General features: G+C 43.0%; 1 protein-coding gene across 2 annotated transcripts in view; it reads right to left on the bottom strand.

The window, feature by feature from the left end:
• Positions 1-18,034, bottom strand: part of col14a1b (collagen, type XIV, alpha 1b) — a 175,906-nt gene that overhangs the window by 76,363 nt on the left and 81,509 nt on the right. For both annotated transcript variants that reach the window (XM_082520442.1, XM_082520443.1), the window contains exons 15-20: positions 15,443-15,582; positions 15,100-15,226; positions 14,870-15,009; positions 13,859-13,991; positions 13,607-13,651; positions 12,252-12,397 (exon numbers count right to left, since the gene is read on the bottom strand). In XM_082520442.1, coding sequence (XP_082376568.1) covers positions 12,252-12,397; positions 13,607-13,651; positions 13,859-13,991; positions 14,870-15,009; positions 15,100-15,226; positions 15,443-15,582 — 731 coding nt within the window. The remainder of the gene's footprint in view (positions 1-12,251; positions 12,398-13,606; positions 13,652-13,858; positions 13,992-14,869; positions 15,010-15,099; positions 15,227-15,442; positions 15,583-18,034) is intronic.

The following is an 18,034-nucleotide window of genomic DNA, read 5'->3' as shown; positions in this document are numbered from 1 at the left end:
CTAATCTCGATAGTTTCCACAGCTCATCGTCCAGTTTTGCTTTGTAATATTAAACGTGTGGACTTTTGTAGCTGCTTCTTAATCATGTTGCACCACATACGCTCACTGCAGGATCACTTCATGTAGATCAGATGTAACAGCAGGATAACGTGGCTGCCGAGGTTTCTCGATTTAACAGGACCTTGAGTTTGCTTTAAAAAAAAAATAGGAAAATGATGTTTCTGCAAACCCAAAAAACTTGTGCATGTCTTCAGTGATTTGATTATAATTTGTGTCCACATGCAGAGATACGTTTGCGTCTAAATGATTGTTTCTTTGATCATTCTCATTACCCTCCCTCTTCCTTCACAGCATGATCGAGGTGACAGACTGCGACTGAGAACGTCTTCAAGCATTCTGCATTCTTCCCTCTGTTTGTTGATGTTTTTGGTAGCATTTCTGTATCTGCATTCAGTCTTTAAACGCACTCTGAAAACTTTTGAATGAATTATGATAAAACGCTGCAGGGACGTCGAGGAGCCGCGTTAACAATTCATCACAGCTTCGTCCACTGAGGTCATCAAGGTCAACCTAAAGATTTATTGGTCGAAAACTGACATAACATGTTGTGTTTATTGTCAACATTTAGGAAGTACCATATAGATTTAAATGATCATGTCACATTTGACCTCTGACCTCTCCTTCAAAGTCTGATCTGAAGGTCAAATGATAATGTTGCAGGTTTTGTGACAGGAACAAGTTTCCATGTGAGACTTTTTAACTGTAATTGACTAATTTCATTATAACTTTACTGTGTTTACATTAGCAGGTCATATGTGTTTAAAATTAAATCAAATTCATTTGTTTTTTTTAATTAAAATCAAACCAGTTTTTGTTTCTTTTTCGCTTGATCTTCAGTCCAACAGCTCACCGCTGGGTTTGTTGGTCTCTCTGACTCCCGTCTCCCTTTTTTGTGCTTTGTGTATTTTTTATTGTTAATATTTTATTATCATTTTTTATTTTCCATTCCTTGAACTCCTGTCTCATGTGTTGGCTTCCTCTGAGCCATGGATTTAGAGTCTAACAAGGGCGGATTTAAAAATGAGTTAACAAAGAGAATTAAGATTTCTAAAGCACGAGCTAGCAAAAAAATAGCATTAGCCTTTTTAATAGAGGTGAAGGAGGGAGAGTGGCTGCAGTGGACTGCGAGGTTTCAAAGTGCTGCAGAGGTTAATTGTGTCCAGGTGTCCTCCTCACCTGTGGGCGAGCTGAGTCTTTTATCAAAACTGATGATCTCACACTGAAGACAATCTAATCTCCTTCTTTACCCCGTGGACATCTTTCCTCGCTCTTCATCTCTGCTTCTCTCGATTTCTCTGCTGTTGTTTGTCTCACCACATCTGCTGTTCATAAATTATACTTATATGGTGACTTATATTATTTATTTTTGTTCTTTGAATCCGAAACCCAGTGGAGCTCTCTTTGTTTTTATTCTCCAAAACCTCTGGCTCATTTCCCCTCCGCTCATCTTAAAGTATCACCTTCTCTTCCACACTCTTCCCCCTTCTGTTATTAAACTCTATGATACACATATATATATTTTATGTATGATGACAGTAATTTCCAACAAAATCCAATTGGAGCAAACTGAAAAGGATGGCGTCGTCTGGTTGTGGCAACATAATAAAAGAAAATCTTGACAAATTCAAGTGGCTCCTCACATTCTATTGGTTAGAAAGAAGCCAAATCTTCTCTCAGTAAACTGAACATATTATATCAGCCGAGCCTTATGATACAGTTAAGAAACACTCGTCTGTTATTTGATCTGCATAAAGCATGCTGTGAATGCTCCAAGTGGCTCTGTGAAGGGAAATGTTTGTATTTTACATATGATTGAACACAGAGCTCATCTCGCTCCAGGTAACCAGAGCTATTGTTGTATTGTGCGTAGGAGAAATCTTTAAAGGTTGAGCTCTCTCTGCTGTCTGTCTGCTGGGCCAGTTTGCATTCTGAGCATGTAGAGTCTGGCCCGACTCCATTCGCAAAACTTCCACTTTCTAAAAAAACAGAAAGAAATTCTTATACGTGTCAGTCAGAGCAGCACTGTGGGCCTTAACAAATCAATTTCAGCCCAGCCTGATGAAAAAGGCAGCAAGTCTCTAAACTGTCACAGTGTCACACAGTTGGAATAAACCACCTCCAGCTGCACTCCCTTTTTTACTCCAACCTCTTTGTAAATGCAAACGCGGTCTCATAAAGTATTTATGTGATCCAGAAACACAATCTTGTTTTGACAGAGGCTCCACGCAGGTCTGGAATATTAAGTTTGATCCACCTTCGCTGGAACAACCAGGCTTAAAGGTAAACTGCAGGGTAGACAGTCAAACACACAGCTGACAGAGTCAGAGTGCGATGACACAAGAAGAGCTGTACAGACAAAACGCCAAAGCAGAAACAAGACTTCAGACCAGAACAACTGGAACCAACAAAAAAAAATCAGAAAGACTACTACGAAGAATATTTTGGTCAATATTGAGATTACAGAACAATTATTGACCTAAAACCAAAATATAAATACATAAATACTAGGGCTGCAACAATACACAAAATTCACGGTTCGGTTCGATACTTTGGTGTCACAGTTCGATATTTTTTCGATACAAAAAAATGTTCATGCCTTTTTAATTTGTCATTTATTACAATTATAAATATATATTTTAACTCAAAAGTACAGTTTTTAAATGTAATGTTGCTGAAACAACAAAGTAATAAAAATAAATTCATCTATCTGATGGAGAAATCCCTCATCTTTGGAAAAGAGAGTTTATTACAGAGAAATGGCTCTTTCAAAATAAAAGCTCTACTATACGCTTCTTCTGGGCTATATTCTCAGCAGCGTATTAAACATATCAGGTCCCCATAAGGAGAATCCTGTGCTAACGGCTGTCTAAATGACTCGGGTAAAATTTGTAGCATGTGTTTTTGTCTGCTTCCACTTGTCTTTGCACTAGGATGATGTCGGAGTAAACGTGCAGTCATATTCGTTGTGTTCCCACTAGTGCTGTCAGCGTTAATCTCGTTAAAACGACATTAACGCCATAACGCGGCAAATCTCCGTTAACGAGTTACCGTGGATCGCCCCGTGCGTGGGGCTGGACGGCGTCAACACCTTAACAAGCTAACTACGCTAACGCAGTAGTTCCCACCAATTGAGCATTGTGGCACATCCGACATACTGTTTTACTTTTGTCCATGACTCGCTTACCTTCAGGGTCATACGTCACATGAAAATCAAAATAGGTCCAAAGGCCAGATCTGAATGAGGGTGGGGGAGGTTCAATTTCGGGTAGCGTTGAAGCAGTTGCCATGTTGCAACGAGCGCTCAACACAGACAGCATCGTCAGAAGAAAAGTTGATAAAATAAATAAAAAATTTTGTATTGTTCGATACATATGCGTACCGAACCGAAAGCACTGTATCGAACGTGTTGCACCCCTAATAAATACATAAACACACCACAGCCAGTCAGTGTGACAAAACTAATGAATAATGTTGAACTGTCAGTAATCTTGTTTAAATCATTTTTATGATAAATCCAAATAGTCGCCCTAGATCCAAGTGGGGACGCATCCCTTATGTTGCCAACCAAGCGGCAACCTCCAGGGGCTGAAAACTGAAGCTGAGAAAAAAAACTATCCATACCTGCAGTTCCTTTAGTGGCCACTTGGGGAAAAATGCTCATAAACTCTGGTGTTAACATGCCTAGCTTTGCAGTAGTGGTCGACATCACTGACGATGTTAAAGAAGAAACACCTTTAATCTTAGATGAGGACTTTGAGCTCAGGTCAAGTCATAAGAAGCCTTCAGTTTATTACAGGACATTTTTGACAGCTGGTAGCTGCTGGACGCACAAATCCTGGAGGATTTGTGACTTTGGAGAAAAAAAAAAAAAAAAAAAAAAAAAAAAAAATTATATATATATATATATATATATATATATATATATATATATATATATATATATATATAAAAGACACTTACTGTTAAATATCAGAATCAGACCTAACATTAACAAAAAACAAATAGATAGAGAACTGGAAGTGGATCAGACACACTAAATGAGCAGTTAGGGGACAGACATTTCTGCTGAATGATGCCAAAGATCACAGTTTGGATTTCTCCCTCATGAAACCACACTTATGGTGCTTAAACCTAAATGGCTTCCATTAGCTAAAACCGGCAATTGAGACATGGCTCAAAGATCAGAAATTAAAGCTTTAGTGCAAAACACTGTATTTATTGATTATTTTCTAATAGCTGTGAGTGTCACACACAGACAGTTACAGTTTTTTTAAGAAAAAGATCCCTTAAACTTTTTAATCCCCAGTTTTTAACCTCCTGGAACAAGAATCTGCTCCCGAGCAGCGAGAGCCAGAACCCTGCACACGGTGGAATTGCTCTTGATGCCCGGCAGCTTTGGTTTATTGGACGCTGAATGAAGCGGCACAGGGAAATAATGGCGCTTCAATGAGTTGAGCATCACAGCTGCCTGTGGACAGATGGCTTCAGAGTTGAGTCACGCCATGGCTACGGTGTAGACACCATCATCTGGTACGGCAGTGACACAGCCATCTGAATGAACCGAACCATTAACTTCTAGATTCATAAGCTTGTAGAGACCTAAGCACTGAGAAATGTTTCATTTATTCGTGCATTAATTTTCTAGTACAAGTCTAGCAAGAAAGAACCAGACCAGGTTAGAGGTTGTAACCCAAAAAGTCCGGATTGGAAATGTTCCCGTCAGACTGCACAGGTGCACCACAAACACAATCATACCTGCTAATTACAGCTAAGTAACAGACTAATAACACGCTAGCATTTCACTCCCTGATGTCTGTATCTGACAGCAGGCCACACAGTGTTTGTCAGATGAAAAAAGCTTCATAAGGCACCAACAGACTCAGTGGCTTCAGTCAGAGGAGGCGAGCTCTGATTGCCTACAGTTCCCCGTGTCAGGAAATTGGGCATTTTGATGTGGGAGGCACTGGGGACAGACTGACTTGTGGAGTCCGTCTGAAGGACAGCTGGCTTCTTAATACCTCTGTGCTGGCTTCATGCTTCTGCCCAGGAGGTCAAAATTTGACGATAACAATGGAAATGCAGATATTTCTATCAGCCAGAGAAGAACAGGACAAAAACTAAGACATAACCACTCGATAATTAAATAATATAAATAATTCAAAAGTTGCAAAAAGGCCAAGGAAGTCTGATTTCTGGCTTTTCTTTGCTGCGTGTTCCTGTGATGCAGAGCGTTCTGTAATCGTGTTACAAAACCACTAATATCCACAATTTAATTACATATAATATGATTTGTTGCTGCTGCAGATCTAACATGCTGACTACACGTTAGCTCTTTAGGACAAGATTCCACCAGTGAAGATGAAGTGGGATGAGCCACATATCAATAACACGTGAATGAGACGCGCTCCTTCGGTGGCGCGTTGCCCTGCTTTGGCAGCCGAGAACCACAGAGTGAAACTTTGAACAAAGCAGGTGTTTTTTTCTCCCCCCACAGCAGATAGACATCTAAATAGTAGCTATTGAGCGCAGCACTTGGTGATTCATAACCTGACCGGATTGCCAAACAGAGGCCACAGCTGTTCGTGCTTTGATAAGAGATCTCATTTAACAAGCCGCCGGTGCGAGCAGCTGGTGGCTCTTTATTGTCAGGATGAAAAGGCTGAAGCGGGACCTGTGTCCAGAGTGGGCCTCTGGTGCGGTGGCAGCACAACCAGCACACAACAACACACACCAGTGAAGTCAAAAGTCACAGGAAGATGAGACGGTTCTGGAGATATTTGACACGCGTTAACCTGGCAAAGGGAACACCCGACCACTTAGGATTACAAAGAACCTTGGAAGCCATGCTCTACATTTATTAACACCAAAGAGACAATTATTACAGAATAAATGTGATTTGCACAAATGTGAAAGAAAACAATGAGAGCATGAAAAAGAAAAAAGTCTTTGTGATGCATGTAAAGGTGTGTGTGTGTGTGAGCAGAGTTTAAAGACAGGAAATCTGGGAGTTTGTCTTTAATTAGGATTCAAAGCAGCTTTTATCATGAAAACTAATCACACTGTAAACATGACATGTCTGCCTTCTAACGGGGACTTTTAGTCAAAACTCTCCTCATCACCGAGAACCAGACAGACGTCTTAGTTGAGCAGGAACCGTGAAGTTTGACCCTGATTACTGAGGACAACTATCTTTTAAAGCACACCCCCTCCCCTGGAATATTCCACATTCAGGTTTCCCACATGCACGTGTTGTTGGTAAAATCACAGTGTCGAGAGGTTTTTTTGCACCATCCAGCTCCTGCGTCCTTCCTGTGTGGCAGGAGTGCAGAAAGCATCAATGCCCTTTTCCCCCTTTGATTAAATTGCCATTTAAGTGGAACTGGACAAAAACCAAGCTGGGATTTTGAGCCTGTGCTCAGTGTTGGTCCAACATCCTGACGGGTTGCATGAGTCACTCTGTAGGCATGAAAGCAAGTTCTGGCAATAAAAGTCACAGTTTCCGGGGTTAAGGTAGAGACCCGGAGCCAGAACCTGTGAGCGAACTTTCATATTTCGTTATTAAAAATAATATTTGGCTCCCTTTGGACATTTTCGGCACGCGGGGCCACGATTGTACCCCATTATTGATGTATAATAATGTGGCATATTTTTGCACGAGTGTTGTTTTCTATAAAAGCCTTCTCTCTCTGCTCATTACTGCAGAAGCTGCCAGGCTCTCTCTACCTCACTGAAAAAAAGAAAAACTCTTTGAAGGCCTGCCACTGTTTTCATCATCATTATCCTCTTCCTGCTCTCGTCTCTGCCCCTGAACTAGACTCTGAAGGCCTGCCATCAACTTCAGTAGCACTGACTTTCTCTCCAAGGAGGACTTCTAATCTGAGGGCCTGCCATTGTCTTCATCAATAATCTCCCACCCTCCTCCTGTTGAAGACTGATGCTCTTTTGTCTGTTCCATTGTATGAATTTGTAGGAGTTTGACTTTCAGAGCATAAAATTTGAAGAGTATTCAAAGAAATCACACAAACGTGACTTAGTAAAGTTTACGGCTGGAAATGTTCTGCAAATTAAACTTCTGCAAATTGGTGATGTGGTCGTGATGATTTATGTTATATGTCCACTGTAGTGTCAATACACTATTAAAGATTATGCCGAGTCAGACTGCACATACAACAGTTTGTTTACAAGTTGACTTCTTCTTTATTGGGATCACCCAGAAGTAACATACACACATAACTGGGCGTGGTGCCCCCTACTGGCGATGGCTTGCATAGCACACAATAATTCTTGGTTCATACATAACATCTCCTCCCCACTAAGCTATGCGACCGTGGCACCACCCGCAGAAACATTTCCCATAACCAAAGTAGCACCTTTTTTCTTTTTTTTTTTTATATTACAACATTCATGAAAACTGGAACTAATGTTGCTTTCTGTATGAATTTCTTTTTAGTTGAGAATAATGTCTCTGAACGCCAACACTCTCACTGAACTACTTAATACGCTCACCCATCACAATAACGAGCGGGTGGCTTGGTGACTCTCACTGGGTAACGTCTTACAGGCTCTGTAACCTGTGTACAGTCAGTCGGTGATGATTTAAGAGACTGGGGTGTATCTGGAGGTACGGTGGTCCCCATAACTTGTTCAACAGTCTCTTCCTGCAGAGTTGTACAAGGGTAAAGCATGGTGTCACTACCACTCTGGGCTGGTGACATCTGAGAGCTTGTCGGAGGATCCACTGTGACCTGCTGAGATACTGACTCAGGTCGTGTCAGCATCTGATCCACATGACGTTTCCACACCCCTTGGGCTCCCACATTCACCTTGTATGACACTGGCCCAGTCTTCTCCAGTACGACACCGTGCGTCCACTTGTCCTCTCCCTTCCTATAATCGCGCACCAGGACAGGCTCGCCCACAGTGAACCGTCTGTCCCTGGAGTGTTGCTGTCGGCATTGTTGTTGCGCATCCTGTGACCGACGCACAGCTCCGGCCACACTGGGCTTCAAAAAATCCAGTCGAGAGCGCAGCTTGCGTCCAATGAACAATATAGCTGGCGTTTCTCTAGTTGTTGCATGCGGAGTGTTGCGATATGTCAAGAGGAACGTGTCAAGGCGTTGTTGCACAGGTGCTGTACCCCTGGAGGCTTTCAGTGCATGCTTGAATGTCTGCACAAAACGCTCAGCCAAACCATTAGTGGCAGGATGGTACGGCGCAGAGCGGATGTGTTTGACTCCATTAGCTTTCAGGAACACCCTGAATTCCTCAGAACAGAACTGCGGTCCGTTATCACTCACCAGGACGTGGGGAATGCCATGGCGACTAAAGAGACCCCGTAGCACTTGTATGGTTTTACCAGCTGTGGTGCTATCCATAATATGCACTTCAGGCCACTTGGAATGTGCATCTACCACCACCAGGTACATGTGACTTTCAAATGGACCCGCAAAATCCACATGGATCCGTTCCCATGGACAGGAAGGCCACAGCCAAGGGTGTAAAGGCGCTAACCCAGGCTCTTTTTGCACACGCTGACAAGAGTGGCAGGCTTTAGCTTGAAGCTCAATTTGAGAATCAATGCCAGGCCACCAAACATAGCTGCGAGCTAAGCTCTTCATCCTCACCATCCCTGGATGTGCAGTGTGGAGCTCTTTCAGTACATGAGAGCGCAGCTTAGGTGGCACAACCACCCTCAAGCCCCACATGAGGCATCCCTGCTGTATTGTGAGTTCATGTCTGCGCATCAGATAGGGTGACAGCTCTTGATCTGTGTCCTTTGTTGCTGGAAAACGTCCAGTTATTACCATTTCCAGCACACGAGACAAAGTGACATCAGACAAAGTGTCACGTCTGATCTCGGCGACACTGACTGGTAATGTGTCCAGCTGAGATGCGTAGAATACCTCAACTGCTCCCTGTTTCTCTTTCTGTGCAAGGGGCAGAGGTAAACGTGACAGACCGTCAGCATTGGCGTGATGTGCCCCCTTCCGATACTGTAAGGTGTAATTATGTGCTGACAGAAGGAGCGCCCAACGCTGCATTCGCGCAGCTGCCATTGATGGTGTACCTTTTACTGGACTCAGAATTGAGGTCAGTGGGCGATGATCAGTGAGCAAGGTGAACTTGTTACCATGGAGATACTGGTGAAACTTGCGCACTCCAAAAACAATTGCCAACGCCTCCCTCTCGATCTGAGCATAGTTTCGTTCTGCTTTGCTGAGGGTTCGTGAAGCATAAGCAATTGGCCGTTCTTGGCCATCAGGCATGACATGTGAGAGCACGGCTCCAACGCCATATGGTGAAGCGTCACATGCCAAATGGAGAGGCAGTTCAGGATTGTAGTGGGTGAGTATTTTTGGTGAGGCCAGACGTTCTTTAGCTTTCTGGAAAGCTGACTCGCAGGCTGATGTCCACTGCCATTTCTTCTCTTTACTGAGTAGCTCATTCAGCGGCTTCAGGACTGTAGCTAAATCAGGTATGAAACGTCCATAATAGTTGAGCATTCCCAGAAAAGAACGTAACTGGCTGACATCAGCTGGTGCTGGAGCTTCCATAACGGCACGCACCTTTTCTGGTGATTTGTGTAACCCTGCCGCATCAATTATGTGGCCCAGGTATTCCACCGATTCTTGGAAAAACAGGCACTTCTCCTGTTTGAGACGCAGGCCATAGTCCTCCAGCCTGCCCAAAACTGCCTTAAGGGATCTCAGGTGTGTCTCTTTATCTGGACCACTGACGAGGATGTCATCCAGATAACAATGGGTGTATGGTAGGCCGAGAAGCACTTGATCCATAGCCTTCTGAAACAATGCAGGTGAAGACGCCACTCCAAAAGGCAAGCGATTGAAACGGAACAGCCCTTTTTGTGTCGAAATAGTCAGCAGCTTCTTAGACTCCTCTTCTACCTCCATCTGTAAGTAGGCATTTGCTAAGTCTAGCTTACTGAAATGCTGACCTCCTGCTAGAGAAGCAAACAGGTCCTCAATGCGTGGAAGTGGGTACTTATCCACACAGAGCTGCGAATTAAGAGTGACCTTGAAATCACCACAGAGTCTCACTGAGCCATCCTTCTTGTTGACAGGGACCACGGGCGTAGCCCAATCACTATGCTCCACTGGTGTGATCACCCCAAGCTCAGTCAGGCGTTTCAGTTCTGCCTCCACCCGAGGGCGGAGAGCATAAGGCACGTTACGTGGTGGACAGAATTTGGGGACACTATCAGGCCTAAGAGTCAATCTGGCTTTAATTCCTTTCATTGTGCCCAGCTCCTTAGAGAAAACGGCAGAGTGTTTCTTTAGCACAGCCTCCAGATTGTCATTTCCGCTTTGCTCTCTGGCATGGACCATCTTTAAGTCTTTCCAGTTCAGCTTAATCACTCTCAGCCACTCCCTACCAAACAGTGGTGGAGCATCCACCTTTACCACGTACAAGGGTAGAGTTGCACGCTGCTTGTTCAGTTCAACTTGCACCTTGATGACCCCTTCTGGTGCCAGCGGCTCCCCAGTGTACGTTTTCAGCATGATGTCAGTGGGTTGCAGCGGCAACTGACTCAGCATACTTTTATATTGTTCCCATGGAATCAAAGACACAGCAGCCCCTGTATCCAGCTCCATCTCCATTTTCTTCCCGTTAACTACAGGCATTAGGGAGATACGTGAATATTTCTCTTTTCGTGACAAAGAATACAGCTCCAACTCACTATCAGTGTCGGGTCTGGTTCCTTCACTTTCACTCTCCTCAGCGGCAACATGATGAATTCTCCTCTTTTTGTCCTTTGCTCTGTTTTTAACTGCATTGCCTTTCAGCTCATGTTTCCCCTCTTTCTCTTTCCTGTTCCAATCTTGGCTGCTTCTGGCTCTACCTTTGCACATGCGTTTCGTGTGGCCCTTCCTTCCACACTGGTGACAGTCACGGTCTTTGTACCAGCAGTCATCATCAGTATGATTCATTTTCCCGCAGCGGCGGCATTTTTCACCTCTTTGTGACAGCACTGCATTCACTTTAAGGGAACCACTCAACTGCTGCACTTCACGTGTTGCTGTCTCTGCCGACACAGCATAATCAACTGCTTTGCGAAACGTGAGATCCTTCTCAGTCAAAAGACGCTTCTGCACAGTTTCACACTTTAATCCACACACAAATCTGTCTCGTAGAGCATCTTCCAGATACGCACCAAACTCGCAATGTTCTGACAGTCTTTTCAGCACCGCCACATACTGTGCGACCGTTTCTTCTTCCCCCTGATTCCTCTTGTGGAACCGGAACCTTTCAGCTATTACCAGCGGTTTGGGAGCAAAATGAGCTTGCAAAACACCCACAATATTGTCATACTGCATTGTCCCAGGCTTGCTTGGCGCCACTAGATTACGCAGCAGACTGTACGTCTTGGGACCCATCACACTCAGCAGCACCGGGACCCGTTTCTCAGGCTGAATGTCATTAGCAAGGGTGTAATGCTCAAAACGTTCAATATACGTCGCCCATTGCTCACCAGCATCATCAAAAGGGTCCATCTGTCCAATCATTCCAGCCATGATGTATCCGCTGTCCACAGCCAACACTGTCGTTTTTGACTCGTCGGCGAAAAGCAGCTAGCAGCTAGCTCCGATGCTAATTCACCACGCGATCGTCCGTTTTCCGTCCGAACTCGGCCACGCAGTCAGTTCATGCTCAGTAGACAGCCAAGTCTTCCAGACGTCACAACTCGTCGCCAATTTATGTTATATGTCCACTGTAGTGTCAATACACTATTAAAGATTATGCCGAGTCAGACTGCACATACAACAGTTTGTTTACAAGTTGACTTCTTCTTTATTGGGATCACCCAGAAGTAACATACACACATAACTGGGCGTGGTGCCCCCTACTGGCGATGGCTTGCATAGCACACAATAATTCTTGGTTCATACATAACAGCTGCCACAAGGGATTTCCATTTATTTTAAATGAGAGGGGAAGGCTCTATCAGCATGGAAAACACATCACTGTCAGTTCCCTGTTGTTTTTAGGTGGTGTTTGTGTGCTGGGGCTGATTGTTTGTTGACTTTATTAATGTGCGGCTCCTATAGGCTAAGATAGTGTTGCTGAGTGTTGATGCTGGGAATGAAAAGCAGGCATTGCTGAAGACCGTTCAAATGAGCATCAGACCTGGAGGTAATTATTATGAAATGAAGTGTCTCTCTCTGTCTTACCGTCTCTGCTGCTCGGTCTCCCCTCGCACTGATGTAGCTCAGTCGATAATGTCGAGCATTTCTGGGGTCGACGGGCTGCCAGGACACCCGCATGCTGAACGTAGTTTCTTCATCGATCTTCATGCTTCTCACCCCGTACCGAGGAGCTGAAGGGTTGGACAGAGAAACTCTGGCTGCAGATCAGTGACTCAAAGATTAACTCAGTGAAGCATGAAGCTGTCACAGCCTATCACAGAAAGCGATGGTATCAAAATGTCATCATTCTGGCATTTAATTTGCTCAGATTTTCATATCACATCAGTGTCTTCGGAATATCGAAACGTTCCTTCGGAGAACATATCGGAACAACGCACCCTCCCTCTGATAATATAGAAACAGGTTTACAGACGCTATCAGTGAAACAGGAGGAGCAAACTTCTTATCTGATTTACCGTTTCAGAATTTTGATCTTATAACATCAGCATTTATAGCGTCACTTACACGCTCGAATTTTTGGAAACTTTTTTCCCAGTGCTGCCATTTCAACACAAAACCACAAAGAGTGTTCTCACATGAGTCCTAATATTATGATCTTTATCTTTTTTCTTTATTTCTCTGATTTCTAAAAGACAATAACTGCTCTCCATCCTGTCGAGATTTCTTGCTTCCCGAAATCCAAACTGAGACGACTTCGGCTGGTTTGCATTTACGTGTCTCTGTCCTGTGCCAGGCTAGAAAGAACCAGACATTTACTTCATATCTGCAGCTTTACTCTGGCAATCTGACTAAATAATCGATACTGAGTAACTGCACTGGATCCAAACTGCACCCACAGGTAACAGTTTGGTTTTTCTTATTTAGTCTGGAAAATTTCAAATTCATGGAAAATATGTGTTTCACATTTAAAAGCTAATTGGTTACTACAGTAAAAAAAAAAAAACATTGATCTTCAGGCACACGTACTGCGTGGAGAAATGAAAACTGCCAGAGTTTCTGGAAATTCTGAGTCATTATTCGACAGATCCTGGAAGATTTCTGTTGCCTAAAGAATTCCCATGAGCACTCGTTAGTCTGCAGTTCCACATGCACTTACAGGGCTGCTGATTGATGAAGATCCCTCGTTTCATGCAAGTTAGAGCTGATAAAAACACACCAACAGTTCAAAGGCATCTATTACCCATGTTCTTCATCAGCACAGGACCACAAACGCTGCCTCAGTGCGTTTCGTTACATTAAACCTCAGCAACACGTTGGTGGAAAAGAAGCCAAGTGAGAAATGAAAGTCTTAGGATGACAGAGTTGATGAAGGATGAAGTAAAACACAGACGATGGAGAGAAGAGAAAAAAAGATCCAAATTCATCCCGGGATTAATTACCTGCTACGGTGGTGGTTGTCGTGGCAATGGTGGTTGTTTTTTCAGCTGAAAATCAAATGCAGAAACATGTCACTGATGCGACTGATCCATTAATTCAGAAAGTTTAAAGGATCCTTTGATGTCTGATTCCTCTGAGCGGTTTACAGAATAAAATCAGAGAATAATAACAGAAAGACGACAAACAGTCTCATTAATAAACACAACAAACATGAAAGTGTGAAGAAATCTGAGGTTTTGTAACAATAAATTTACCGGTGGACTCCACGAGGATCACCTCATCACTCTCCAGCTCATTCCCGTAAATGGCGGCCAGGAGGACTTCGTACTCTGTCGAGGGGGTGAGTTCCTTTATCAGGTACGTGTTGATATTCCCATTCACCAAAACCTGAAACAGCAGGACAACAAATCTGCTTTAGACAGACAGGTGACAGAAAAAGATGTTCCAAAATGTTTCATTCTAAGAGTTTCCTGATAAAACCTCTTTCTGCAGAGTACATAAAAGCAAAGTCACCATCAGTTAAGACAAAGATCAGAAGACATACAAAGGCCGGTGACGCCCACATTATCTCTCAGAGACTCACTGGAGTGACAAAGTTGGCTTTTATCTGCTGTCACGTGCACTTCTTCTCATATCTTAATGAAATCATTTGATTGGTGCTTATCAGGTTCAAAGACGCTGCCAGTCAACAATGACTGCGACAAAGTCAGCACACAGTTATTAAACCTGACTGTGCTGGCAGGAGCAGCTTCGTTCGTTAGTGCTCGTTAGTGTTTCAAAGGATCCGATCTGCTCATTTCTAGCTCCATATTTTTATGGAGGTGATGAAAAATAATCCTTATTTCTGCGACAGTCAGACTGAGGAGTTTGGTGCAGCCTCTCAGTCTGTCCACTGCCTGGATGAAGACATTTATCCATCGTCCTTTGAGAAGAACAGAAGGTGGTTCAGTCTTCTGTGCTCACAGTCAGCTTCGTGTGATATGATCATATAAGGATATTCCCTCTGTAACATTACACAGAGCTGAGAGTAGAAACTGCCATTTGGCCACATGAAACACTGCCAACATGTGTTTAATTTAAGCATTGAGCAGTCTAAAACTTTATAAAGAGAGTTTTAATGGTCATTAAGGACTGAATTACTTAAAAGAATGAGCGTTTTCCATCCTGAGAGATGACACTTCAGAAATCATAAGATTTCCAGGTGACTTTCTTTCATCTTCTAAGCTTAAAATACACATATAAGCGTATAAGAAACACGTGAACACCTCACTGCTCTCTTCTCCGTCGGTGGGTGTCCAGGTGAGTCGATAAAGCACCACATCAGACGCCGGGTGAGCCCAGGACACCCTGAAGCTGTTCGTGGAGATGTCACTGCTCCTCAGGTCCACTGGGTCTGGGACAGTTTCTAAACAAACACCAACAATTCTGGTTGAAACCATTTCAGAAACACTTTTGAATGTAACAATCTCTATTTACAATGATGTTAGTTTCTTACTTGTGGTGAAGCTGTCTGTCACAACCTCAGCTTGTCCTTCATCATAGACGGCAAACACACCGACAGTGTACTCCGTCAGTGATGTCAGGTTTTTCAGCAGCCAGGCTGTCACACGGCCAACATCCACCTGAAGACACAGGACCAAAACACAATGACATTTGTTCCTAAGCGACTCGGTTTGTTTGTCATGTTGGAATTAGCAGCACGGACAGTGCACAGATGCTGGACCAATGATCAGGCTCTGCTGGAATTGTTAAACTTCATCGAGGAACGACACGTTACTACTTCCTCTCTGACAAGTTTGGGCTAGCCTGATGACCTGTGTCCTCCAGAGTTCCCTCACCTCATTGGTCTGGACTCCATTGGTTTTGACGTACATGATGCGGTACCCTTTAACCTTCCTGGAGGCGGAGTCCCATGTGATTCGGGCAGAGCTGTGATCCACCTCAGAGAAACGAAGGTTCCTCGCTGGGATCAGCGGTACTGAGGGACAGAAAGCAAACCATAAACACAACATCTGGAAAGAAACGGCTGTGAACTGACTATAAATTCCTCTCCCTATGGAGGATGGATTCAGCCAAAATATATATTAATCAGTATGATTACTGGACAGATAATGCAATATTATTATGCTTTATTTGTATACCAATGAATTAACCTGTTTATTTACCTTCACTAATTTATTTATTTTTTAACTTGGCGTTCCTGCATTGACTTTGGGAGACTGGCAGCTTTGTTCCTCCATACTACTTTATTAAATGTGCCTTTCAGAAAATGTTCCAAAACTTTAAATCATATAAACTTCCCAGTTGCTCATATTAGCATAGTTATAATCCAACACTAAGAAAGCGTGTGTGGCCTCGGAAATGGAATATTTTTCAAACTGAACGTATACATCGCAAAAAGACGAAGAAAGAACGAAAGAACAAAACAGCTTTATGTTCTTTACCAACAGCAGATACATGGACACGCAAACACAGCCGAGCCTTCATGAGGGGCCTGAAATCGTGACCCCTGATAACAGCAGGTCTGTCTAATTCACACTCGCACTCATGGGGGTTTGTACAAGGGTTATTGGACTCCACTACTTTTAATTATAAAGTGGACAGAAGCTCATTACATCACCGCACTCCCTCAGGCTCTGCCTAAACGTCCTCTCTTTCTCATTTCTTCTCGTCTAAAAAAAATCCCCCCCTGCCCTCACTTTAAAAATTCTGCCGTAGAATCTGATTCTCTCTGAGCTTTGGAACTTTTACATTTAGAATCACTGATCTGTTTTCTTCAAAAGAAAAGAAAAATAATTCTGATTGTACCCACCAGTGCTTCACCTCAATTATACCGAGGGTCAGATTAAAAACAAAGCAGCAGACAGAGAGAAATCCAGAGTGGGCTGAAGGGAGTGAGATACTGCAGCGGGGTATCCCAGGGTCACAACAGCAATCAGCAAAAAGCAAATTAAAAAAGTTTAACAACAGGTAAGTCGCTAAAGTTTCCAAACGTTTCCATATAAAGTATTACAAGAACCATATAGATGACGCTACAGCTCAGGGGTGTCACTGCAGCTGGCAGCTTTGCTCAACACCTACATAACTCTAGTGTTGTTTTAACTGACAGCTCAGCCAATCAGAGCTTTCAACATTATTATAACAGCTCTGATGAAGTTTCATTAAGCAGATCACCAATACAGGAAAAGTGTGCTCCTTTAATTTAATTAGGGGTTCCAGATCAGGCAGTGAAAGGTGGAACCTAGGGGTGGGCGGTAGAAACGGTATAAATTTGGCCAACAGTAGAGATTTTGACTATACAGCTCTACCGCAATAGCATGTTGATGGTGCCTGTTTTGGTTGAAAGCATTGCAGCGGCTGCAAACAATATCATCTGCAAATTATGCAGGCAGCAGTAATGGCAAAGAGACGAAGCACTTTTGGAATATGGGGAAAGCCAAAACCTGCGCTTCCTCCACTTCCCTACCATTGATTCATTAATGCTGAATTCTCTTGCAGCTGCTCTATTCCCATGTTGTTGCAGTATATTAATGACTAACTTCGTATTGTGGATGGATTATCTCAGTTATTCTCCTGACTGAAGTTTGGTCCGTTTACAGCATCCTGCCATGCGATTGCATTTGTCCCTAACCATCAGGAACCCTCACGTTAACTTTTGTCCAGCGTTCATCCTCCAGCTTCACTGTGCTAATGTTATGCTAACGTAGCTGTTTTGCTAGCGATCACGTAGCACATCATTATATAGCAGCTAGCCCAACTTCAGTAACCCTACAAACGTCACTGCTGTTTAGTTTTCTGTCTTCATTTATGTTGGAAGTGATAGCAGAGCTGTACGTTTGAATTATTTCAGAAATCTCTCAGTCAGAACATGCTATATCATGTTTAGGTGGAAACTAGAGAGGTAACTTCCTGCTAACTTCTAACTCCGTTGAATTTAATAAATTCTGTTTTCATAGATGTCTGGATGTTAAAAAAAATTTTTTCTCTTTTTCTTCTCTTTTTTTTTCTTTTTTTTCTTCTTTTTTGCAAGACTAGAAAAAAAGTTCAAACATTTTGACATAATTTGTCTTATCTAATGGGTAACCTCTGGGTAACATGTGGAGGTGTGTGTGTTGTGGGTGGGTGAGGGGGGTTTGTTTTACACACACAAAGTGCGAATATTTTTAGGTTTAGTGCTATTAAAGGAACTGTGCCAAGCTTATTAAATTATTGAGTTTAAAAAATGTGAATGGAGACCCAGTAAATACTGAATCTTACAGTGCCTACTTATTTAAGCTATTTTTATAGGTTTGTTGTGTTTAACTTATTTGTTTTTTCAACTTTAACTTTTTTAACTTTTATTTGCTGTAACAAGAAATGTCCTAGCTTTGAATAACTCTTCTCTTCTCTTGTCTTAATGAAGAGTACATAGCCTGAAGTAGAAGGATAAT

This window comes from Aulonocara stuartgranti (assembly GCF_965226115.1).
Source record: "Aulonocara stuartgranti genome assembly, chromosome: 22".
In the NCBI taxonomy this organism is placed as follows: Eukaryota; Metazoa; Chordata; class Actinopteri; order Cichliformes; family Cichlidae; genus Aulonocara; species Aulonocara stuartgranti.
This window is presented reverse-complemented; position numbering and strand designations above follow the sequence as displayed.